General features: G+C 40.7%; 1 protein-coding gene across 1 annotated transcript in view; it reads left to right on the top strand.

Moving 5' to 3' along the window:
* The window catches only part of SBNO1 (strawberry notch homolog 1), a 47209-nt gene that overhangs the window by 9371 nt on the left and 11400 nt on the right, over nt 1–26438 (top strand). The window contains exons 5-21 of the mRNA XM_007938123.1: nt 11904–12000; nt 13494–13654; nt 14494–14627; nt 14807–14897; nt 16045–16206; nt 17295–17430; nt 17510–17615; nt 17747–17900; nt 18598–18780; nt 19542–19639; nt 20683–20834; nt 22270–22467; nt 22827–22994; nt 23093–23268; nt 23941–24072; nt 25529–25664; nt 26281–26393. Of these exons, the coding sequence (XP_007936314.1) occupies nt 11904–12000; nt 13494–13654; nt 14494–14627; nt 14807–14897; nt 16045–16206; nt 17295–17430; nt 17510–17615; nt 17747–17900; nt 18598–18780; nt 19542–19639; nt 20683–20834; nt 22270–22467; nt 22827–22994; nt 23093–23268; nt 23941–24072; nt 25529–25664; nt 26281–26393 (2397 nt within the window). The remainder of the gene's footprint in view (nt 1–11903; nt 12001–13493; nt 13655–14493; nt 14628–14806; nt 14898–16044; nt 16207–17294; nt 17431–17509; nt 17616–17746; nt 17901–18597; nt 18781–19541; nt 19640–20682; nt 20835–22269; nt 22468–22826; nt 22995–23092; nt 23269–23940; nt 24073–25528; nt 25665–26280; nt 26394–26438) is intronic.

Genomic DNA, 26438 nt, shown 5'->3' on the forward strand with positions numbered 1-26438 from the left:
TCAAGCCTTAATTTTAAATACTTAAGTGACTCTTTTATGTTGAGTATTAGTCTTCATTCGTGAAGTGGAAAAATACTGGCAATGAAAATTGACATTATTTTCTGCTTTGATATTGTTATATACATATATATACACACACACACATATATATAAGTAAGAGATTGGTTGTTTAGCATTCTGATGGGGGAATAACTGATCTCAATAGCTGACTTTATATTTTATAGGAACATTCTTCTGTGGCTTCACTGTACACATTCTCTGAAAGCCAAAATAAGATTCAGATGTTAGCATAGCGGTTTATGAAGATTATATGCTTGCTTATAAGGATTTTTGCTTTGCTTGCTATCAGTGACTTTACATTGTTGTTGTTGTTGTGTGCTGTTGAGTCGGCCCCGACTCATAGTGACCCCCCTCCTTGGGTTGTCCAGGCAGTATCACTACGGAAATAGATTGCCCAACCTTCCTTCCGCGGAGTGGCTGGTGGGTTTGAACCGCCACCCTTCTGGTTTGAATATAACTCTTGATGTTTTTAATTTTAATAAAATTCATGTAACTCTTTTTCTTAAAACAGAACTCACTGCCATCATTCTTTCTTTCTCTGTGGTTGTTTTCTCTCTAGTCAATGCCACTTGGTGCATTAGAACTGGGTTTGGAGACTGAAACAACACTTCCTGTGAAACAAGAGCCCGAGACGGTACCTACGCCGGCACTGTTAAACGTCAGGGTAAGAATGAGAGAGATGTGCTATCCCTGCTGACATAATCTAGGATTGTATGGGGATGCCTTGTTTTATATTATGCATATCTATCTATCTATATGTGTGTGTATATATGTATATATATATATACGTGTACACATTGAAGGTTTGTTGTAACCTTGCGTCAAGCAAGTCTATGGATGAGATTTTTCTAATGATGTGCACTCCTTTGGTGTCTGTCATATTTTGGTCATTCTCACAATATTTCAAACTTTTTCATAATGTTACTGCATACTTAATAAAGTGCAATATAGTATAAACATAACTTTCATATGTACTGGGAAACAAAAAGTTCGTGGGACTCACTTAATTGTGATACTAGTTTTATTGTGGTGGTTTGGAACTTAACTGACAGTATCTCTGAGGGCTGCCTATGCTAAGAAGATAACCTTGTAAAATGAAATAGTTTTATCTTGTTAGTTCTGCTTTTTGCTTATCTCTTTGGGAATATCCTGTCTTTACCTCCTACTTTGTAAAAGGTTTCTTTCACTCTCCTGATAAGTTAATCAAAAGATAATTAGAACAAAACAAAATGTTTTAAGTTTATTGATTGCAAATAACAGAAAGTTTATGAAAAATAGATTAAAAAAATACAAATTATCTCCCTACAGATTTCATTTTTGTTCATGTGTGTGTGTGTATACAAATATATTTTTTTTCTAATAGTAGAGGAACATACTTTGTATGCTTCAACAATCATTTCAGTAATAGGTTGATTATGATTATATAAGATAAACTGGAAATTTATGACCATTTGCTAGTTTTAAGAGACAACCCTGGAAGCTAATTTATAAATAGTAATTTTTTATATTTATACTTGTTACTAATGCAGATGGAGTTATTTTGGAAATTTTTGAAGTATCAAATATGTAGTTTTATGGAATAAATTAAATCACAGATTAGTTTCTGAATCTGGATTTGAACTACTCATTTTTTAAATTGTGACACCAGAACATTAGCCAATACAAGAACCTCTTATTTATATCAGTGACATTGATTACAGTTTTCATGTTGTGCCAGAATTATTGTCCTTTTCCAAAATACTTTATTTACCCTCATTATCATAAACTCAGTGTTGTCCCAAACAAAAACTCTCCTGGATATTGTGAGAATGACCAAAATATGACAGACACCAAGTGAGTGCACATCATTAGAAAAATCTCATCAATAGACTTGCTTGACACAAGGTTACAACAAACCTTCAATGTGTACACGTATATGTATACATATACATACACATATAGATAGATATGCATAATATAATACAACTTTTGACTTGATGGTACCTGGCAACAATTAAATTTTAGATTTTTAAATGCTCTACCAAGTTTTTTTTTTTTTTTTAAATATAGAGTCCTGTGACCTTACCTTAGCCATAACAATTTACTAGTTTAAACATGGTGATATAAAATTGGTGGACAAACTAGGTAAAGTCTGATAATTTCTTATATATTATTGTTGAGAGTTTTATTTAAATGTGATAAATAATCAAGAAGACTGTTAAAGGAGACTAAGAGTTTGAGGAGAAAAAGAAGCAACAATAGACTTAACTTATAAATATATATGATTTGTGCTTGTAGTTATAAAGACGTTGTTGTCCTTAACCTTGACATGTTTTCTTTCACATTTTTGTCTAGCTTCTCCATGAATAAAAAATAAATACTCTATAGTTTTGTCTACACTCAAAGGTAGCACACACATTATTATGAACTTTGTACTATACCTGGCTGGATCATTCATACAACAGAGGAATTTAAAACTCTGCTTGGTTTTTGTCTTTGAAGTTGTCACAGGCATCACAGGTTGGAAAACAGAGCCTCAGAAAGCCCAGGCATGCTGCAGTTAAGGATTTGCCTTGGTTCTTTAGCTGGGACAGTTCTGGCATTAGAAACTCTCCCTTCCATAGTCTTTCTGTTATATAGGCTTACCACACATCATAGTTTGCATGGGACATTCCCGCTATAGGCTTGCTGTCCTTGATGATTATTAAAATGTCATACCACTGCTATACCTCAAAGTGTGGTGTGTTTTAACTTGTAACTAATTAAATATAGCTAATTGTATTTGACAAAAGATTGAAGTTGTCAAGGATTTCATTTTACTTGGATCCACAATCATTGCCAAGCAGTTAAGAAATCAAATGATGTATTGCATTGGGCAAACCTGTTTAAAAGACCTTGAGCAAAGATGTCACTTTGAAAACTAAGGTGCACTGAACCCAAGCCAGTGAGGAAGATGGAAGAAGAATTTATACCTGTGAATTATGGTGTTGGTGAGGAATGTTGGACGTGCCACGGACTGCCAGGAGAACAAATGAACCTGTCTTGGAAAAGGACAGCTGGAGTGCTCCGTAGAAGCGAAGCCGGGGAGGCTTCATCTCTTGTACTCTGGTCGTGTTATCAGGAGGGACCAGTCCCTGGTCAAGGACATCATGCTTGGTAGAAGGTTGGCAAAAAAAGGAGAAGGCCCTCAACAAGACAGACTGGCACAGTGGTGGCAACAGTGGGGTCAAGCATAGCAGCGATGGTGAGGGTGGGGCAGGATCGACCAGTGTTGGTTCTGTCGTACATAGGGTCGCTGTGAGTCAGGGCTGACTTGATGGTACCTGGCAACAATTAAATTTCAGATTTTTAAATGATGTACCATGTTCATATGGTGCATTAGAGAATAAAGCATTTCTCGGTTGTCTAACGTGTCTTGTTTTGTTTTCTAGCAGCAACCTCCATCTACTACAACATTTGTGCTGAATCAAATAAATCAGCTTCCGACCTTGGGATCTACAATTGTAATGACTAAAACACCACCTGTAACAACTAATAGGCAAACCATCACTTTGACCAAGTTTATCCAGACCACTGCAAATACACGTCCTTCAGTCTCTGCACCAGCAGTACGAAGTGCCATGCCCTCTGCACCTTCGAAAGAGCAAGTTCAGCTGAAGGATCTTCTGAAGAATAATAGTCTGAATGAACTCATGAAACTGAGGCCACCTGCAAATATTGCCCAGCCAGTGGCCACAGCTGCAAGTAAGGCATTAGTCTGCATTCAGTAGCACCTGTCTTGTTCACCTTGCTAACATGTCAGAGTGTGTTTTTAGGGTCAGAGCATAAGGAGCGCTGGTAGCACAGTGCCTAAAGCATCTTACTGCTAACCAGAAGGTTGGTTCCAACCCACCAGTCACTCCACAGAAGGAAGACTGGGCAATCTACTTCCCATAAAGATTTACTGCCTCGGAAACCCAGTGGGGGTGTCTGTGAGTAGGAGTTGACTTGATGGCAGTGGGTTTTCATTTGGGTCTAAGCATGAAAGAGGTGTTAGTCTGCAGTACTCTGTACATTTACTGTTTACACAGTTCAAGGGAAGTAAAAACTTAGAAGATCAGGTAAAGCTATGCTAGCACTACGAAATTTTCTTTTAACTTTTTTTTGGTTTTTGGAATTAGTGCTTCTCCAACTTTATGTGCCTATGAATCATCTGGGGACCTTGTTCTGAAGCAGAGTTCAGTAGGTCTGGGGTGGGGTCTGACAGTCTGCGTTTCTAACAAGCTGCCAGGAGACACTGATGCTCCTTGGACCATACTTTGGGTGTCAGGCTTTTAACTGATACTTTATTTGCCTGTGACTATCTCAATATTGTGATTTTACCTATCACTGATTTCATTGTTTGTGGATAGTCTGCTTTCAGTTATTCTCTTTTATTATAGAATAACTTACTACATTTTCTTTGAAGAGCGAGCATCCATACTGCTTTTTATAACAACTTTACTGAGGTGTAACTCCTGTGCCAGAAAATTCACTCTTGTGAAGTGTACAGTTCAGTGATTGCAGTGTATTCACAGAATCTTGTAATAACCATCACCATGACCTAATCCTTAACGCTTTAGAGAGTTAAGGGAAACACATTCAACAATGACAGGAGCACAACTTTGAAGGAGTTCATTTATGCATAAAGAGTATAGATTTTGTAGTTGTTCTTTTCTGAAGTGGCTTTTTTGATGTTGTTCATTCATTCAGCAAATGTTGATTGAGCCCTTACTATGTATCAAATACTCCTCTAGCTGCTAAGGCTGTGTCTAGGGAGAAAACTGTCGTGGTTCTGCCTCCTGTAACTTCCATCCTAGTGGAGGCGGTTCGTTTTAGTTATTTATTTTTTGACTTTGGCCATTTCAAACTTCCGTAATACACATTTAGTTCTAGAAAGTAAAAAATATGAACTCATTTTTTTCCCTCTTACTTTGTTCTGAGAACTTTGCTAGGCTTATGTCTGTTGTTGTTATGTGCCATCGAGTTCGACCCGACTCATGGTGACCCCTCCTTGGGTTTCTGAGACAGTATTTCTCCAGAAGTAGATTGCCCAACCTTCCTTCTGAGGAGTGGCTGATGGGTTTGAACTGCCAGCCTTCTGATAAGTGGTCAAGTGCCTTAGGCACTACGCTACCAGGGCCTATGTATGTTTTTTTTTTTTAACTTTTAGTGTGGTGAAAACACACACATGTTCACCAACATGACGACTTCCCCATTTACAGCTTAGGGACATTGATGACATTTTTCATGTTGTACCATTACTGTTATCCTTTTCTGAAATATTCTACCACTGTTAGCATAAACAAAAGCTTCCCCTTTTCCCCCTCCCTCCTAACCCTGGTAAACTTTGGTATGTATATGTGTGTGTGTGTGTGTGTGTGTATATATAATATAAATGTGAATTCTTAAGTGAGATACTCCTTCCCTCTAGTCTCCAATTAATTAAAAAGTAAAGAGGTTGCATCCTTATTATATAACAGTAGTAGGCACCATTGGAGGTTCTAACCCAGTCCTCAGTTAGAGCCTAAGCTGCTCATTCTTTTATTTACAGTTTCAGATTAGGGGTGGGCATTTGTTGTGATTGTTTCCTCTGTCTTTGTGGATATGAGGCATATTCCTGAGGATTTGTTAATGCACACACAGCACCCTGCCAGGGTCTTGGGATTGAGGTGATGACTGTTGAGTAGATGGTTTCTCCTTCCACAGTGCTGCTTTTCGGTTTTTTTTTTTTTAAATCCTTTTCCTAATTTGTGAGATACGTTTTAATAACTAGTACAGAACACTATGTAATTTTCCTTCAGAACTGATTGCTTGGCAGTTGTAATGTGCTTGTGTTTATAAAAGAGGGCCAGGAGTATTCCAGAAAAGGATTTGTAGGCTGATGTAGAAGTAACTTTGTCTCCCCTGACAGAAATAGTTAAAATTCCCAGATAATCGCATCTTTGTGTCTGGAGTCTTACCATCCTGCCCTTGATGACTGTAGTTTTACTCTCAAGGTCATTCTCTGGAACTGACTGCAACCTGGCACCTGGATACCAGTTGGGAAATCATTTGCGCCGCCTGAGGACACTTGCCCATTTTTATGATAATGTTTTCTGCTGTGGAGAGCAGACTGTGGCCCTGATGAAGCTGAGGTGCAGGGCAGCACCTGGGATGGGTCCCAGGGGACTTGTGGGTGATGAGCGGTTGGGAGAAGCTGCTTCTCACCAGGGTCTTTGGACTACCTGAGGAGCAAGCCCGCGTACTCATTTGAGTGGCTCCCTCCCTCCTCTGAGTCCTGTGCAGCTCTACTTTATGATGTGGATCCCATGGTGCCACAGAAGTTTGGAAACAGTGCTGCAGGGGGCAGTAGGGGTCACATTTGGATCTTTATTCTGAGGGAAGGGGGAAAATCAGGTGTGCCCAAAGTAATGTTTTTCCTTTGGTCTGGTAACAACTTGTTAAGCCTCAAAAGTTGGTAAGTAGCACCAAATAAGGTCAGAGTGACTATCTTGGTGCTAACACTGGGTTTTGTTTCGTTTTGAAACCCAGAGAAGTGTGTTCAAGGTAATGCTGTGCTTCTGCTCCTGACACTTGTATGGAAATAAGCTGACAGATCGTTCTGGTCAAGGTGGCTTCTGATCCATGGTTTTAAAATTTCTCACACACACGTTTACTTTTGAGTTACTTGAATGTTTTCATCCTTAATGTAAGATGGTGATAGGCAGATCGGTGTTCTTTAGTTTGTGAAGTAGGTAAACTTTGAATTTGAAAAATACTAGAAGGAAAGAAGAAAGACTTTGTTCTAAGACTTAAATTGATTTTATCCTTCCCAGCTGATGTAAGCAATGGTACAGTGAAGAAAGATTCTTCTAATAAAGAAGTAGCAAGAATATGGATAAACGACATGAAAATGAGTTTTTCTCCAACCATGGTGAGTTTCAGAAAGTAGAGTCTATGTTTTTGTGTGGTATGAAAGTATACTGACTAAAAGTACTCTCAAACAACCCTTAGAAAAGTTTTTTTGTGTGGACGAGCTACTCGGCTATATAAATTAGGGGTAAGCATTAAACTTCACTAGAATAGACTAATACATACTAAACAGATGGTAGAATTTGTATGTTCAGTAGTCTGTGGTGGTTATATGCATTGCTGATATTTTTTTATTCTGAGACTCAATGATCTAGAAAATACGAAAACAAACCAAAAATATTTGATAATTGTTCATTTTAGGATAAAGCCTAAAATGTCATGGTCTAGTTATGAATTATAATATGATACACTAAATGATTTTCCGTAAGTTTGGGGAATGATATGTTTATTTGATTGATCAGTGCATTTATTTAAGGACCTCTGTGTAGGGAGTTTCTACAAGAAATACATTACATGATTCCCATCTTAGTGAACATAACATTTAACAACCCCATGAATTAAGTAGTTAATGAGTGAGGTACATCAAAAGTACAGTCAGCTGCTTTGTCAGTGATAGCAAACATTGATCTAGGGATGGATAGATGAGTGGACAGGCTGAATGATTAGGTATATCTGTGCAGGGGGGAGTGTGCCCATGATCATGTATAAGGTTGATGGACAGTGTTTCTTCAAGTGTATTTTTATGTTCTGTAAGAATTTCCAGGTATATAGTAGAGCTGACAAGGGACAAGATTGTAGTCACTTCTAGGCCATAGCCAGCTACCCAGAGGACTTGTGGGCTTGGGACCGTGGTCACAGGGGATATCACGCTCAATTGGCATAACATACTACACAAAAACATTGTTTCACATCCTACTTTGATGAGTAGTGACTAGGATCTTAAAAGCTTGCGAGCGGCCATCTAGATGCAACCATGGGTTTCTCCTTGTCCATACCAGAGAAGAATGAAGAAAACCAAAGGTTCACGGAAATAATTAGTCCAAGTGACTGGTACACCATGCGATCCTCAGCCTACATTACTGTGAGACCAGAAGAACTAGATGGTGCCTGGCTGCCACTGTCGTCCACTTAGAGGGGGATCTATGTAGGAGATCCTGAATAGAGTGGGAGAGCAATGTGGAACAAAACTCAAAATCTTGAAAAACAAAAGACCAGGTTTGCTGGTCTGATCAAACCTGGTGCAACCCCCTGAGACTGTGGTCCCTAGCTGCCTACTCCTGTGGCTTCCAGCCAAACAAAAGACGGGCATATGAGCTGAACACTTATGTCAGGTAGATACACTTCTTGGAGAGATCAGTCATGGGAGAATAGAAGGGCTGTGTATGCACAGGGAGACAGCTCGGGGGGTAGGAGTGCATGGAAGGGAAGGACACAGGGAAGAGGTGGCTGTGGGGAGGAGGTGGGAGGGGAGCTGTTGCATTGTGGGAGATTGCAGTCAATTCATGAGACAAAATGTATGTGAACTGCTTTATGGAAGATGAATTTGCTCTGTAAACTTTCACTCAAATCACAATAAAATTTTTTTTTAAAAAGTACAGTCAACTGCTTATGATAAGAGTTACAAATTGAAGGAAGCTGAGTTCTCTGTGAACCAGAATAGCCTGGTTTTATGGTGGTGTACTGGAGCTTGGGTTTTGCATATGGACAGAATTTGAGATACGGGCAAAGAAGGTGACTGTGCTTAGGATGACAATAGCCAGAATACTTGGCTTGGGGAAAAAAGTTGGAATGATAGATTTTGGCTCCATAGAGGTGTTGGAGTTGAGTATTAGGAACTTTGGACTTGTTGTGGTATCTGTGAAGAGTCCTGGGATCTGTTAGAGATTTGGGATGGGTGGCATGGTGGAAGAGAGACAGGCTTAGAAGTTGGCTAATAAATAGTCCAGAAAGGGAGTGGTAAGGGAACTCTGGTAGCATAGTGCCTAAGGCACTTGACTGCTAACCAGGAGGCTAGCGGTTCAAACTCACTCGCCACTCCTCGGAAGGAAGGTTGGGCAATCTACATCCGTAGTGATACTGCCTCGGAAACCCAAGGAGGGGTCGCTATGAGTCAGATCCAACTCAACGGCACATGACAACAACAACAACAAAGGGGTTAAACTTGGGTGGTTGTGAAGAGGATTGGAAAAGATGAGGGGAAGGAAAAGAAGGAAATAAGAGTGACTGCACAGACCATAAGGAGCTCTGATAGCACAGCGCCTAAGCCATCTGACTGCTAACCAGAAGGTTGGTGGTTCTAACCCACCAGGCACTTGGCAGAAGCAAGACTGGGTGTGGTGGTTGTGTTTGTGTGTCAACTTGGCTGGGCCTGGTTGAGTGGCTGGGCAGCTGGTGGTAGTTATTCCCTGTGATGAGACTGGCAATCAGCTCCATGGTGGGATCTACCACAAGCAGCTGAGTAGCTGCTTTTGGGATGTGGGATGTGGTCTGCTTCCTGTATATAGGGAATGGGAATGGTCTCTAGCTTATGGCCTTAGAGACGGCCTTGGGAATAATCTCTAGCTTATGGCATGCTTGGACGCTGCATGTAGCCATGTCATTGTTCAGCAGCCTGCCATGCTCTACTAACCTGGGGACTTACAATGGACTTAAATTAATGGACTGTGCCTTTTTACTTGTCAACCTTGGGCTTGGCAGCCTCAGCAGCTGGCAGCTGTCTGAGTGAAGAAATGCCTCTAGCTCCAGTGGGCTGGGAGCTGGACCTCAAGACTAAAGGGCTTTCACCCAGCCCCTAGAGCCTGGCACTTTGAACTTGGACTTAAAGGCTCCAAATTGTAAGAATAAACTCATGTTTGTTAAGGCCGTATCATTTGAGGTATATTCCTGTCAGAATGGCACTAGATAACCAGAACACTGGGCGATCTACTTCTGTAAAGATTTACTGCCTTAGAAACCAGTGGGGGCTACCATGAGTTGGTGTCGACTCGATGGCAGTGGGTTTGGCACAGACTATGCCTAAGGCTTGCTTGGACATGGAGCTGGAGGGGGAACTTTTTGAGCAGGGAGAACATCCTGTATCTGAAGTCAGAAGTGGGGATCAGGAGAGCCAGTTTTGGCCGTGCCCAACTGACTTCATGTCCTCAGAGCTTATTTGGGGGTTGAGTGTTTGGAAACATACGAATGCATTTTTCTTCAAGTAAGGTTACAGTACTCATCTTCCTAGTTTAGCCCATAAAACAGTCAAACACAGTATGCCTGAAGTTCTCTATTGTCCTAGCTGTTCAGAAACAGCTGGCAGAAATTGATAATTGGCACCATGTGGGCCAAAACCAGGTGAGAGATCTAAGTTTTGATTTTGCTCATGCATAAAAGTCTTGATTTCCAAGTTCTTTGGGGCCTCCGTTCCCCACCTAGTAAAATGTGCCTAGAGTTGAGGAGTGACCGTTTGAGGTTCAGGCATGTGATAGCATTTATCATAGCCCCTGCTTCAGTGTCTCCTAAGGTTTCGTGTCAATTGCCATTTTATATCGAGCTGTCTTACTCATTCAGAAATATTACCTGTGTGGTTTCCAGATCGTGGGACCCTTCAGTGTTACCAGTGTTACCTCCAGGTAGGCCCCTGGTGATTTTGCTGTAGTATGGGAAGGGGCAGGAAGGGCCAAGGGAGAAAGGAGGAGGTGAGGTATTTCAGCATAGCGTTCCTGTTGTTGAAGTGGACGAGGAGGGCAGTGGGAGAAATGGGACTAATGATCTGGGCCCTTTGCCCTAGGCTGCACAGTTAAGTAGTGGCTGAATTGGGATTTAGATCTGCTTCTTTGGCCAGTCCCATTTTGTCCCGAGTTTCTGAAGTTGAGGTCTCATTTTGGCATAATTCTGAGAACATGTAAGATTTTTCCTGAGGACTTCGTGGGTTGATGTGGCTTGGAAGTTTATCCCCAGCCTCTCTTTTCCTTTCCCCGTTAATGGAGCGTCTGTGTGGCCACGTTCTCTCTAGACTCTGAGGGGAACCAGAGGAACGCTGAGCCCTGATTGCCCAGTGCCGTCTTCCCCGTATCCTTCCTTCTTTAACGGAATGTGCTTCCTGGTGTCTTCTCTCGACGCTTCTGTGGAGAAGACCATGTCAGTCGAGCTCTTCTAATGGTTCTGGTGTTGGAGCAAGGCCCGTTGAAGGTCTTCTCTCAGTTTATAAATAGTATTTCACCCTACTTACAAAGTGTAAACCCTTTTAAGAGTCTGTGAGAGACACAGGGGAGCATAAGAATATATGGTGGTCGCTCACCTGGTTTGTCTGGGATGGTCTGGATTTACTCCTGTTTTTTTGATGCAGTTATCAGTAGCTCCAAATTTTATTCTCAGCTGTACTGAGGTATGGAGAATAAATTACATGGCTCTCCTATGTGTGATTTGTTGTATCTGTGAAATCCCAGACGTCTGAAGTACATTCTTGTCGTTCAGAAGAACTTTCAACCTCCGGAGTCTTTTGGTGGTGGTTTGGGCTTTAGGATCTTAGGGAAAGAAGATGGGTAGGGAAGTGACCTGAGAGGAGGAAGGAGATGAGAGACTTAAATGGAGGCCTGCCATGAGCGTGAGTTGTAGGGTATGCTGATGAGGGTAACTTACCTTCTCTCCCTGTGCCTCCTGCTTTTTGTAGTCTGGGAGTTGGCATGAAAGGTGAGGGCTGATGTTGGAAGCAGTTTGAGTATAAGAGAGGGCAGTGAGCAGTATCTAAGGGAACAGTAGTAGTTGGAGCTGGTGGTGGCTGGAAGGAAGGTGGAGCCTTGGGTGCCCCGTTGCACGTCAGAGGTGACAGTAGGTCATGGAGTCTGTGAGCTCACCCTGGACAGAGGAGGGCCACACGTGTGACCCAGATCGTAGGGGATGGTGAAGTGGTGGTACGTCGTGCTTCCCAGTCCTTAGCTGGTGGTTCCTGGCCTTGGGCTGGGCCTCTAGCCTCTGGAGCTTGGATTAACTGTGCTCTTTCTGTGTTGTAGAAGGTCCCTGTTGTGAAAGAGGAAGACGAACCGGAGGAAGAAGATGAAGAAGAAATGGGTCACGCAGAAACCTATGCAGAGTATATGCCAATAAAATGTATGTCTTTGGGAGTTGTCATAGTAATGAGACTTGTGGGTTCCTCTTGGGCTCACAGAGGTCCCCCCCCTCCACACACACATATACTGTTTTGTGTTAGGACCTGCCTGTGTTGGGTCCCTGAGGGTTTGACATGGATGATTTTTTTCATCTATGGATGAAATATTTTTTTAACTAATATGTTTTTAAATATTTACGTGAAAGTTTTGCTCTTTTCTTTTTTTCTATACAAATTTAGAACTTTGTTTAGCTTTAAGTTGAAGCTTTTTAAAACAGACTAAACAGCTTGAGTTTTGTTCTGTTTTGAGTTAATTTTTGCTCAGATGAGAAATGATTATAAAAACATAGCAAATTGTAGAAATGTAAATAACGTATCTTAGCTTGATATACTTTATACAGCTTATCTAAAATAAATCACAAAAACATTGGAATCTTTAAAATAGCTTGTGCTAAATGGAGTCACTGTTTTTCATTAACGCTTATTTCTGTCTTTTGCATAAGCACCATGATTTGTTATTTTTAGTTGCCACCATATGAAGTTGAAAATTAATAGTTTTTAATTTCACTTTTTCATTATATGGGAGCCATGAGATTAAACAAATCTATGCCTAGAATTTGTCTTTTATATACACTGGATTTCTATCAGAAGGCACTAATAGTAAGTAGCATTTAAGTTACACTAAAATCCTTGTTTACCAGCTGTGTATGGACCTGAGGATCCCATGCTCTCCTGGTCCTTTAAAATGAGCTGTAGGATGTGGTGTCTGGAGTTTTACAGCCCTCTTGTGCCACCTCCACCCCCTGCAATGGTTTTCATAAAACAATTGAGTTTATCCACAGCCCTTTAAACCAAAGGTCAGCAAACTAAATCCACCCCACTGCCAATTTTAGAAATAAAGTTTTATTGAAACACAGCTGTACCTGTTCTCTTATTGTCTGTGGCTGCTTTTATGTTTTAACAGCAATTGTGCAAGAGACTGGATGGCCCACAGAACTGAAAATATTTACTGTCTGACCTTTTATAGAAAAGTTGGCCTATCCATTTTCAGCTGTTCACATCGTGAAATATACAGGGAGTTGGTGGCTATTTTAGTTTTATAGCCAAGGTTTTCTTTCAGATACTTTTCAAGGTAAAAATACCCATACCACATATTTTGTTTTACCAAATGAAATGAACGATTCATTCGAGTAAGTCCTTTCTCTAGGACTGTGATCATTGGAGGATCTGGTGATGGGAATTAAGTTGGTATTTTTCTAGGTCTTTTAAATTCAGCAAGTCTGTTTAAACGATACATAAGTGATAAATAGATCTCTTAGTGAAGTTTAAGTAATACTTTATCATTAGTGACTTTTTATAGCAGCCCAGAGGATTTAGTTACTTACTCAATTGCTCTATTTTTTTTGTCATAGGGAAAATGTAGTAACTTATAATAAAAGTGGGGAAGTTATTATTTAGAGGAATTAACACTAAATACTTCTTTATTTTCCTTTAGTAAAAATTGGCCTACGTCACCCAGATGCTGTGGTGGAAACTAGCTCTTTATCCAGTGTTACTCCTCCCGATGTTTGGTATAGAACATCCATTTCTGAAGAAACTATTGATCATGGCTGGTTATCTGCATTACAACTTGAGGCAATTACCTATGCTGCCCAGGTAAGCATACATACATACAATCTTTATCTTTTCTCTCTGAGTCCCTATAGTATAGTTGTTGAAATCCAAAGGTGAGTTTCTTTGCATGAAAAATTTGTGGAAAGTAAGTTTCCTAGGAATTTTATGTGTTAAAACAGGATAGCCTGGTTGTGGGAACTGCATTCCTAGTAAAATGACAAGTGTCACCATCCTTTTGGAATCACTGGGAGTGTCTACTTCTATTCATGAGGTCTAGTTCATAAAATTATATAAGGACATCTATATATATGGGGATTTGTTGAAGGTTTTCTTCCCAGTGGCTAAAAACTAAAGAAGATTTGAGTGCCCACATTACTGGGGATTTGATTGAAGAGGTTCTGTTACTGCCATAATATTGTGCAGTCTTTCAAACAATGTAAGAGAAAGCCATTATCAGTTGTCCTGAAAAAATTTCTGTCATACTCTTGATTTTGTTAAAACAACTAATGACCAACCAGCCAGCCTCCCCCTATGTGATGTGAAAGTTTGTGTTTGTCATGGTGAAAGTGATTAATTAGGGTGGCTGAACTGTACCCTTCAGAGTGGTTGAAATGGCATATCAAGCTGTGTATTTTACACAATTAAATTTTTTTTTTTACCCCCATCGTACCAGTGCCAAAAAGGGTATGAAAGAATGCTCATTAATTTGCTAACTTACTTGGGGTGTGTTAAGGTAAGCAAGAAAGAATATAGAAAAAAGAGAAAACCCAAACTATATGTCCGTTGATAGAAAAGCAGAAAATGTTAACATACTCCTAAATGCATGAAAGGCTTATCACCAAACCCTCTGAAAGACTGACTACTAGCTTTTTCTTTTTCAGCAACATGAAACATTCCTACCGAATGGTGATCGAGCTGGCTTCTTAATAGGTGATGGAGCAGGTGTAGGCAAAGGGAGGACAATTGCGGGCATCATCTATGAGAACTACCTGTTGAGTAGGAAAAGAGCATTGTGGTGAGTGTTAGAGACTGGCCTTAGATGCTTTCCTTTCTGAATTACCACTTCCGCACGTGGGGATGCATTTTAATGAGTTGGTGAGGGTTTTTTGAAGTGTCGAGATTTGGCTTTGTTCCCAAATTCTGTTAGAATGATGGAATTTGCGTTAATTTTTTTTTTTTTTTTTTTTGTGGCAGGTTCAGTGTTTCAAATGATTTAAAGTATGATGCGGAAAGAGATTTGAGAGATATTGGAGCAAAAAACATTTTAGTCCATTCATTGAATAAGGTATGGAAACTCTTTCTTCAGTTGGTCATTCAGTGAATATTGACTTCTCTGTGAGATGGAAATAATGGTGGTTTTTACCTCATAGAGTTGTTGGGAGTGAGAAGTCAATGAATTATTCCACAGAAACCAGAGTGTGGTGGTGTTGTCGCCGTGTGGATCCACCATGTCCCAACTGTGGCACCAGGCAGTGGTTATGTAGCAGTGCACAGAATAGGCATGGTCCCTGTTGTTCGTGGAGTTTATTCTCTCCATCGTCAGCATTAGTTTTGTTTTTGCCTCGGAGGTAAATGGTAAAACTCTTTGTTAAATTGAGCAGTGTAGGTAGAAAGGGTGCGTGTCATAAAGCTGTATGGACAGGCTGCGTGCCTCTCAGTGAAGGTCACCTGGAGTCCTGTGCAGCACATAGACAGTTGAGTTGTGATTTGGAGACTAGTTTAGATGTTTCTACGTACTGTGGGTGTGGACCAGTAGCTGTGTTTGTGTCCAGCATCCTGTAAAGTTGAAGTTGATACATGTTATTGTCTACAACACAGTTTCATGTGATTAGAACTTTGATTATTGACCCATTAGGCATCCGTTCCTGGGGTGGTAAGGGGGGAATACACAGCCGGATTCCCTACGGGGGCCTTCCTGTGGGCCCTTTCCCACTAAGTGAGGATCTGTTTTCCATGTGGAGCCTGGGTTGGTTCAGTTGTGCTGACTCTTTGGGGAGGTACTGCCAAGTGGATTGGTAGTGACAGTACGTTTCTTGAATGATGACAAATAGTACAAAAATTAAGAACATAGAATTGGCGTCTAGAAATGTTTTGATTCTTGAGCCAATGTAATTGAAGGAAAATATTTGTAGATAGACTGTTGTGATTTTATTTTATTTATAGCTGAGTTTCTGTCTGGTTTTTTAATCCTTTTTTGGGTAATAGACTTTTTTGAGACATTGATGAAAACTGGATCCTTGTATCATACATTTGCATATATATATGATGTTAGAAATTTTATGTATTATTTTTGAAAGTCCTTTGAAAAGTTCTCTGAAGCCTGTCACAGACCAACCAGGTTAAGAATTCTTGATATAGACTTTTTCCTGCTGTAGTAGAAATGTTTTAGAGTAAAAGGTGTGCTTGTTAAATTCTTCTATTTTCCTTTTCAGTTCAAATATGGAAAAATTTCCTCCAAACATAATGGCAGTGTGAAAAAGGGTGTTATATTTGCTACATATTCTTCCCTTATTGGGGAAAGTCAGTCTGGTGGTAAATATAAAACTAGATTAAAACAACTTCTACATTGGTGTGGCGATGACTTCGATGGAGTGGTATCCTTTGCAACAGATATTTTTATATTAATGATATAAAAGTTATTTGAGGATAAACATTTAGAAAGCAGAAATCCTGAAATTAAGTAAACAGATCCCTTGGGTGAGAGTTTTAATTATTGCAGAGATTCCAGGGGAGTGTGGAAGTTGATCTTATCTTGTGGCTATCATATAAAAACCAAAACCTGTTGCTTTTGTGTTGACTGACTTAGTGACCCTATAGGACAGGGTAGAACTGCCTCATAGGGTTTCTACAGCTATAATCTTTAGGGAAGCAGACTGCCATATCTTTCTCCTGGGGAGGGGCTGGTGGGTTCCAACTGCCAACCTTCAGTTTGCAGCCAAGCATTTAACCACTGTACATCAGGGTTCGTTAGTGCCTATTGGAGGCCAGTATTTACGTTTCTGGTTTCAGAAAAATGTGAATGCATGTGGAAAATGCTGGATACTAAAGTCCCCTCTTGAAGATCCAAACTGCACATTTTATAGTAAAATACTTGAAAAGACCAAGGGAAAGAAAACTGCTGCTTTTGCAGTTCCCAGATGTCCTGCTCACAGCTTAATCCATTGTTGTCCACTGCTCTGTATAAGGAACACCAGTATTTTTGTGCCTCCTCTGCAGGATTTGCCAAAATTATCCCCTGTGGTGGACCATTCCTGTGGCAATGGCAAGAGCCCTTTACTCCCTTCCAACTAAGAATTAAATAACTGGTGAAGAGACCTCTAAAGTTAGTTGATACTCTGAGATGGGAGCAGCGTGGGGTTGAAGCCAAGGAGAGGCCCCTAGGGGACCTCATTGCTGTTTGTTTTGTTTAATGACAAAAGGACCTGAGGCGAATCCAGCCAAATGTCAGGGTTTGACGAAGCTGGGGGTAGGGATGCAGATGTTGCTGTAACCAGTCGATGCTCAGGGATTTGTTGCCAGCCACAACCCCTCTCCCCAGTAAGTTTGGATATTCCCCCAAGGCCACCTCTCCACAAACCTGGGATGTCTCCAAGGCCCCCCAGGAAATAACAGTGAATGCTTCCTAAAGAACGGGCCATACTTGCTACAAATGTGAGATGTTCCTTAATTCACTTCTTAACAGATCGTGTTTGACGAATGTCATAAAGCAAAAAACTTGTGTCCTGTTGGTTCTTCAAAGCCAACTAAGACAGGCTTGGCGGTTTTAGAGCTTCAGAACAAGTTGCCAAAAGCCAGGGTGGTTTATGCGAGCGCCACTGGTGAGTAGTTACTTATCTGTCAGAGACAGCTGGAGGTTATTTTTTCAGCCATAATGTGTTTCCTTCTGGAATTTTTCAGGTGCTTCTGAACCACGCAACATGGCCTATATGAACCGTCTTGGAATATGGGGTGAGGGAACTCCATTTCGAGAATTCAGTGATTTTATTCAGGCAGTTGAGCGAAGGTAATGCAGTTCCCGGTCCTCAGTTCGTGCTCAGTGGCAGTCTGAAAGATGCTGTCACTAACCCCCCTTTCCTGTATGCTGAAGTCCTACGATATTTAATGATTGTCACTGTGTGTTTTAACTTTCTTCAGAGGTGTTGGTGCTATGGAAATAGTTGCTATGGATATGAAGCTTAGAGGGATGTACATTGCTCGACAGCTGAGCTTTACTGGAGTGACCTTCAAAATCGAGGAAGTTCTTCTTTCTCAGAGCTATGTAAAGATGTACAACAAAGCAGTCAAGCTGGTGAGAAGGCTTTTCTGAATTCCTAGGATTTTTAATGCACCAATCACATCTGTTAGTCTGTTTTATCCAATGGGATGTCTCTGAGTCCTTCACGGTGTATTTCTGCCTTTTATAACCCCCGCTTATGGGCTCATAGGTTGTTAGATCACCCTTCAGTACTTTGAATGCAGTTTTCCAAGTTTTCATTTTGTTAAAGTATTTATTTTTAAAAAAGCCATTTATTCATTTATTTCAACTGTATAATTCTTAAGGTCATAATGGAACTCTCCAAAAAAAAAAAAAAAAACTCACTGTCATCAAGTCGAGTCGATTCAACTCATAGTCACCCCTCCTTGGGTTTCCGAGGCAGTATCTCTACAGAAGTAGGTTGCTCAACCTTCCTTCTTACGAGTGGCTGGTGGGTTTGAATGGCCAGCCTTCTGGTTAGTAGTCAAATGCCTTAGGTACTGCACCACCAGAGCTCCCCATAATGAAATTATATTTCTTAAAAAGGCTAAATTAGTTAATAACAACTATGAGGGTAATACTTTTAGGTAAGCATTTCAAAATCGATTGTTTAGAGATTCCCAAGTTACTGAACATGGCTCATTAATGTTACAGCGTCTTGCACTTGATGATGCTATTTTGGTTGAATTGGTCATTTTTCACTAGCTCCCACTCAGATGAAATATGTAAAGTGTTGATTTTTCATCTTCAGTGGGTGATTGCAAGAGAGAGATTTCAGCAAGCCGCAGACCTGATTGATGCGGAGCAGAGGATGAAGAAGTCCATGTGGGGCCAGTTCTGGTCTGCGCACCAGAGGTTTTTCAAATACTTGTGCATAGCATCCAAGGTTAAAAGGGTTGTACAGCTGGCTAGAGAAGAAATCAAGAATGGAAAAGTGAGTTTGTCAGCATGTTAATAGATTCATTCTTAGGTTATATTGTTTGTACTATGTGGGCAATGAGGTTTTCTACTTGGAAGGTCTTGGCATTCAAAAGGATAGCTGTAAAAGATTAATGTAAAAAGACTGAAAAAAATACAGTTTAAGAAATGTAAAGCAAAGCCCATTTCTCTATGGAGAATTTAAATAACTCAAAACAGTGTGAAGAGATAAACATCACTAAATCTTTGCACTCATAGATGGAATCACTGATGCCACGTGGGAATGCGTTATACTTAGTTTCTCTCCTTTTTGGTGACTGTAAGCTACTTAAAAAACAAAACCAGAAAAACACCAAACCCACTGCCAGCGAGTTGATTCCAACTCATAGCAACCCCTGTTGGTTTTCCCAGGTGGTAAATCTTTACAGAAGTAGATTGCCCTGTCTTCCTTCTGCTGAGTGGCTGGTGGGTTTTGAACCACCAGCCTGGTTAGCAGTCAAATGCCTTAGGCGCTACACCTGCCAACCTCCTTAAAACACAAAGGACTGTAAGCTGCCTATGGCTGCAGTCTTGTTCAGTGCCCTCATTCTTCTTCCTGAGTCCTTGATTCTTCGAATATTCATAGAACAAATCAATGAGCACACGTATGCTTTATGATAGTGGCGTCATTCGTGTTTGAAATCTGTTGCTTTTTGTTATTAAATATTTAGAATAGTCTCAGTAAGAAACCATAAGTAGATTTTATTTATGATTGATGTGTCTTCTCGTTTTCTGCAGTGTGTGGTAATCGGCCTGCAGTCTACAGGAGAAGCTCGGACTTTAGAAGCCTTGGAAGAGGGCGGGGGAGAACTGAATGATTTTGTTTCAACTGCCAAGTAATGTGTTTTGCTTTTCTTTCTGAGATTTTACTTTGATTAATTCAATTGTTGATGTTGTCTGGAGGCAAACATTTTGATGGGCCTAAAGGACCTTCTGAAGTTGTATTGATCTCCTTCGTTTTATACCAGTCCTTTCCCACGTGCAGCTTCTTTTGCTGGAAAACTGAGAAGTCTCATGGTCCTCGGTTTATTAAGCATGGGCTTGGTTGTGGTTGTCATGGTCACCTTACAAGAAAGTTCGGTTTCAGTGTGTCACGTGGCATTGTGAGTTTATGCTGCTTCTAAACTCACCACCATCCACGAGAGTGAAAATGATCATCTGCCCAGGCTATCAGAAGGGCTAATGCAAACGTGGGAAATATTCATGAGATGCTGGAAAAGTTTTAAAGGATTTTAGGCCGTTTTGTCAAGTGTTTGCCTAACCTTTCAACTCTAATTTTGGTAGTAGAATTAGCAAAATAATCTTTGTACTATTGCATGCCTCAGGGTGAGCATTTTAAATAGCTCCTTTTCAGATGGATGTAATTGAAAACTACTTTGAAAAGCAAAATGTACACCTTGCTAATCTGTATTTCTCTGTACTGAAGTGCCTACAACTGCACCGTCCAGTAGTAGTAGCCACTAGTTATGTGTGTGTGTTGACCAGTTGAAATGGAAGTCCAAACTGAGATGTACTGGGAGTGTCAGATACATACTAGGTTTCAAAGACTTCATGTGACAAAAATAATGTAAAACATCTTATTGATTACATGTTAAAGTGATAGATTGAGATAGAGAAAACATATGACTGAAATTACCTTCACTTTTTTCATTTTTGCTTTTTAATGTAGCCACTACAGAATGTGAAAATTGTATATGTGGCTTATACGATTTCTATTGGACAAGCATGGCCTAGAAAAAGAAAATTCATTTTGTAAGATAGAACAAAGAATTTAATAGAACACTCCTAGTTTATGTTTAAGGAATTTTTTCGTTAAGGTGCCACAATAAAACCTTCTGCAAACCAGACTGCTAATTGTCACTATTTCTCCTACTTCCAGAGGAGTGCTGCAGTCACTCATTGAAAAGCACTTCCCTGCTCCAGACAGGAAAAAACTTTATAGTTTGCTAGGAATCGATTTGACAGCTCCAAGTAACAACAGTTCACCGAGAGACAGTCCTTGTAAAGAAAATAAAGTAAAGAAGCGGAAAGGTGGGTGGCTTCTTCAAATAGTTGGTATTAAAATCCCTAGAATCTGAGCCGTTTTTCGGTAGCTGTTTGAGGAATGGACTGCTCTCTTTGAAATGGCAAGTTGCTGAGTGTGTTTGCTGTCATGTAACTTTGCATCAGTAAAGCCCTGTTTCAGTTAGGGCTCGAATGATTGGTGCTGGGAACTGCATTAAGCATTTGCCATATTTTAGCTCATTTCAACCACCATATTGCTATTATCTTATTACATTCAACATTATGTAAGTAAATTATTAGGAGTACATTGTTCACTGTGCCCATTAGTGTAAAAAATGTAAACATGGATTTGTGTTTAGATGCTTGTTAAGCTGATGTTCAAGTTATTTTCTTAGATTGTCTAAAACAGTAATCATGCATATTGTTGTTGTTGTTCTTATGTGCCGTCAAGTTGGCCCTGACTCAGCGACCCCTCCTTGGGTTTCCAAGGCAGTATCACTACGGGAGTAGATTGCCCAACCTTCCTTCCGAGGAGTGGCTGGTGGGTTTGAACCACCAACCCTCTGGTTAGAAGTCAAGTGCCTTAGGCACTCTGCTACCAGAGCTCCTGATCATGTGTATTAGGTTGCATATATTAACTGGCTGCTGTGTATCAAGTTTCACAGTGCCTGACGCTCTGACCTCATTTTATCCATTCTGTGTAAGGTGTACCTAATTTCACATTTTAGTGTATCTGGAATGGGTTGCTATCATCATCTAATTGGCAGTGCTTTTATTTCAGTGGTGTAATAAATAACACACCTGTGAATCAGTAACATCTTAGGCTGGCCAGATGTTGTATTTCTCTTTCCTGAATTATACTTTCACCTTCTCAGTAATACATGAAGTTTTTCATGCTCTTGTTGGTTTTGATTGATTCATTCCACGTGTTCAGTAAGCTAATTCACATCAACACCTTGTTTGGCCTTTAAAAATGAGGCTTTAGGAGGTTAGTGTTCTGAGTGTTCCACGTTTGTTTTGTTGTTGTGCCATCAAGACAATCCTGACTTAGCACAACCCTAAAGGACAGACTAGACCTGCCCCACAGGGTTTCTCAGGCTGTAGTCATGACATCTGTAAAGATACAGTTCTTAGACTTCTTCTCAAGAGCTGATACACAATTACTGAGTTATGATTATGCCAGTGATTAATCTCTTGGATTTATTTTGAGATTTGTGCACTTGAAATTAGTCTTGAAGTTGTACTTCTGTGTTTAATTTCTAAGGAATAATTCAACATATCCTGATTTCACATGGGCATCCAAAAAGTTAGTCCTTACTTGTGAATTTTATTTGTTCTTATGTACATATGGAAATGCTTTTCTTCTGTACCGTCCATTTGAGTTAACGCAGGAACTAAATGTGATGTCCCAGATCTTCATAAGTTCTTTGGGCTGACTCTTCTGTTTGGGTCGTGGTGGCAGGTGAGGAAATAGCTCGAGAAGCCAAGAAAGCGCGGAAAGTAGGTGGCCTTACTGGGAGCAGTTCTGACGATAGTGGCAGTGACTCTGAAGCCTCTGATAATGAGGAGAGTGACTATGAGAGCTCTAAAAACATGAGTTCTGGAGATGATGACGATTTCAACCCATTCAGAGATGAGTCTAGTGAGGATGATGAAGATGGTAAGTTCATCCATATAGTAAGTATAAGTTATACATTGCCCTGTATGTGAAAAAGGGTACATTTTAGTCCAGTGCAGTACAAATGGTTATGGAGATGCTAATGTTTGCTTGGTGGCGAGCTCTAGTCTTGTCTGTCTTCTGGAGATTTATAAATGTGAGATGATGGCCTCAGTCTAGCTCCTTTATTCATTTATAACTGCAGATCATGAATACAATACCTCTGAGGTGCACATGCACTGGGCCACTGTGGTTGGGATGAGCCATAGGTTATCAGTTAGTATTAGGAGAGAAATCAAGGATGGTTTCCTGTGAAGATTATGTATTGTTTTTGACAAATGGTTTGATACTTTGACTTTCAGATCCCTGGTTAATCAGAAAAGACCACAAGAAGAGCAAAGATAAAAAAAAGAAGAAAAGCATAGATCCAGATTCTATTCAAAGTGCCTTATTAGCATCAGGTCTTGGATCAAAACGACCTAGTTTTTCATCTGCTCCGGTTATTTCACCTGCTCCTAACAGTGCACCAGGTATCAGGGTGGAAGCTTGCTGTGTCTGAGAAACACACTTTTAAACAAATCAAGTATTAAAACTCTGTACTGATTTTTAACAAATGTCCTTCATCTAGCTAACAGCAACCCCAACAGTAACAGTGGCCTTATAACAAGTCAGGATGCTGTGGAAAGGGCCCAGCAGATGAAGAAAGACCTACTTGACAAACTAGAAAAATTAGCTGAAGACCTCCCTCCTAATACCCTGGATGAACTGATTGATGAACTTGGTGGCCCTGAAAATGTTGCTGAGGTAATTTGAGGCAGGGCTCTGTCTCTCCTTAACGTTTTCATTGTCACTTTTCACCCTGTGGGATGAATAGCATTTTGGGTGTCATCACATACTAATCCACTCTCTCTTAATTCCCTCTCTTAGGTCTAGACCCTTGTTTTACTGTAGTTATCTCCTACTGTCGTTCTTACTCATAGTGACTGCATGTGACAGTAGACCTGCCCCATAGGGTTTCATAGGCTATGGTCTTTATAGATCTGGGACCAGATCACCAGGTCATTTCTCCTGTGGAGTGGCTGATGCGTTTGAACCACTGAGCTTTTGCTTAGCAGCCAAGCACTTAAAGCAGTGAACCACCAGGACCCTTAGTTGTCGTTCTGGATCCAATGAATTCCTGCCCCTTTGTTCCCCTTACCCCCTCCCTATGTGTGCGTGTTGACCCAAGCCTCTGATCTTGTTACTGCTGCCTGTCATGCAGTGTTTGTGGTCGATGGTCCTCCTGTGCTTTCTCCTGGGAATGTGGACTTCAGTAGTCTCTTCCCACCCGGCCTGGTACAGCCCGGGCTGCTCAGTCAGCGCTCGCTTTATTCGGTCCCCCGACTCCCACCCACTGTCTCTCCTGAAGCTGTCAGTGAGCTACCTGCACCTTTGTCCTGCGCTCTTGACTGTTCACGACACTGTTTGGTTTTCCAGATGACAGGCCGCAAGGGGCGGGTCGTGAGTAATGATGATGGAAGCATATCCTACGAGTCAAGGTCTGAACTTGATGTGCCTGTAGAAATACTAAATATCACGGAAAAACAGAGGTTTATGGATGGAGATAAGGTATGTTTTGGGGGGATGCTTGCCAATGAAAATACCAGTATATTTAGATAAACCTGTAGAAGGTTTACATTTTTGCTTTTAATAGAACTCATATCTGTTGAATGTTGTTACACTCTGGGTTTTTTTTTTTTTTTCCTTCCCAGTAATTGCACATAATGACTGAACGTTTTTACATATTTCCATTATTTTATCATAAATTGAATAGTGTTTTGTATGGTGGCTCTTGTTAGCTTTAAAATCTTTTAATCAGAGTACAGTCAAACCTGTAAGCTGAAACTTGATGGGACTGACTGCCTTTTTTCCCGAGGTTCACGAGTTTTCCACCTTGAACAAGGGTGCAGTCTTAGCACTTTGTCTCTCTGTGTTAGTGGGAAATGTTTGGGCTTTCTTGCTTTGTAAAAATACCATTCTTTCAGGTCACCTTGGGGGCATGGTATCTCAGCTCACACTCTCCAATTTAATTCTGAGCCTTGATGCTATGTGGTAGTGGCCACATGTCAGTGTCCTTGGGGCTGCTGCTTCTTCTAGTCATGCCATGTTGCAGTCAGGTTTTTGTAGGTGGGCCTCTGTGACCACTGGAGAACTTTTGGTGCCTCCAGAGACTTTCTCAGTAGACTCTTGGTAAACTTCATGAAAGATAATGGTTCTTAACCCTGCTTCTTCCTTCTCTGATGGATTGCTATAACCATTTACTGAGGGCATTGTTAAAAAGTCGTTAGCAGTGCCTCTTCCATTTTAATTCCTTAAGCTAAAAGAGGGAGGATAAAATCTTTATTTTTACCCATGTTTTGCTTCAGTAAATTTTTCTGCTTTAAAACTTGAGAATAGATAATTACCAATATCAAAGTTGTCTTTTAAAAATATATTTAGAAGCTTCCTAGTGTTACTTAGTTTAGAAGTTGTAGATAGGGGATGTTATTTATTTCATGGACCTGTTTCCTTAATTTAGGCCTGCATGCATTAGGAGTTGTATTAGGTATTAGGTAACTTTTGACTGGTAAGTGTGAGAAACTCTAAAGTCATTGGCATAAACAACGTAGAAACTTACTTCTCTCAGTACAGGTTTGGGTAGGTAGCCCAGGGCGGGCTGGGACTCCAGACACCCAGGCCTCTGCAGTCTTATTCCTGTCATGTGTTGCATTCCCTGCTTCTAAGTTACCTCTGCATCTCAGCCAGTGGGGAGGAGCGAGGGGGCGGGGCAGAAAGGCATACCCTCCACTTTTCAGGACATTTCCTGGATATTGCACTTCCCACTCCCCACCCACTGGTTGGTGCATGTGCCCACATGCCCACATTTAGCTACAAAAAGGACTGGGAAATAGACTCTTGATTCTGGGTACCCATGTACCCAGATACAATTGAGGGGTATATTATTTAGGAAGAAAGAGTTTCATTGAAGGTACTGCTTTGCTTTATCCTTGGATGGGGTGACTCTCTTTTCTTGTGTTTGATACAGAATATTGCTATTATCTCAGAAGCTGCCAGCTCAGGTATTTCATTACAAGCCGATCGGAGAGCTAAAAATCAAAGGCGAAGAGTTCATATGACTTTGGAATTACCCTGGAGTGCTGATAGGGCAATTCAACAATTTGGTAAGATCTTACAGGGTTTTATTTAAATAGGTAATGGAGAATTAGTGGGGAAATGTGTGTATGTCAAAAACTGCATTTAATCTCAAGATGTCTCTTGTGGCTTTTGGAGATGTTTAAGGTGTATTGCATGTACCTTTGTGTTTAATCATTTGTCATGAACTCCTTGGAGGTGACATCATTGTAAACCTATAGGACACACAAGGTCCATTTCAGAGCCGCTGTCATTTCTGTATCTTGTCGACCCCTCTGTGATTTCATGGAGGACACTTCCTCCTCCCTTCCCTTCTGGCTCCCTGTCCCTGTGATCCAGAGTAATTTAAAAAACAACCATTGTGGCAGAATCCAGAGTAGCTGTGCGTCAGCAACACTGGTGTTACAGTATCATAACTTGTGTTACTCGCAGTTGTATGGCAACCTCTCTTCCCTCCTGGGGATTATTGCAAATGTGGATGTCATTCAGCTTACTGCTTGTGATCACGTGCCTTTCTCATCCGAGAAGTTCTTGCGTTTTTCCTCCTGTTGAAGGCTTTCTGATGACTGGCTTAGTGTTAAAGGCTAGGTAGTACTGGAGCTAGGGACACCGTGTGTTTATCTAATGAGCACAACGTTGTTACAGGACGGACTCACAGGTCAAACCAAGTCACTGCTCCCGAATATGTCTTTCTGATTTCTGAATTGGCAGGAGAACAGAGGTTTGCATCTATTGTTGCTAAAAGACTTGAGAGTTTGGTAAGTTTTTTAAGTTATATATGTCAACAGATGGTTCTGTTGATG

This window comes from Orycteropus afer, unplaced genomic scaffold (assembly GCF_000298275.1).
Source record: "Orycteropus afer afer isolate SDZICR_OR568_19922 unplaced genomic scaffold, OryAfe1.0 scaffold00048, whole genome shotgun sequence".
NCBI classification, from domain to species: Eukaryota; Metazoa; Chordata; class Mammalia; order Tubulidentata; family Orycteropodidae; genus Orycteropus; species Orycteropus afer.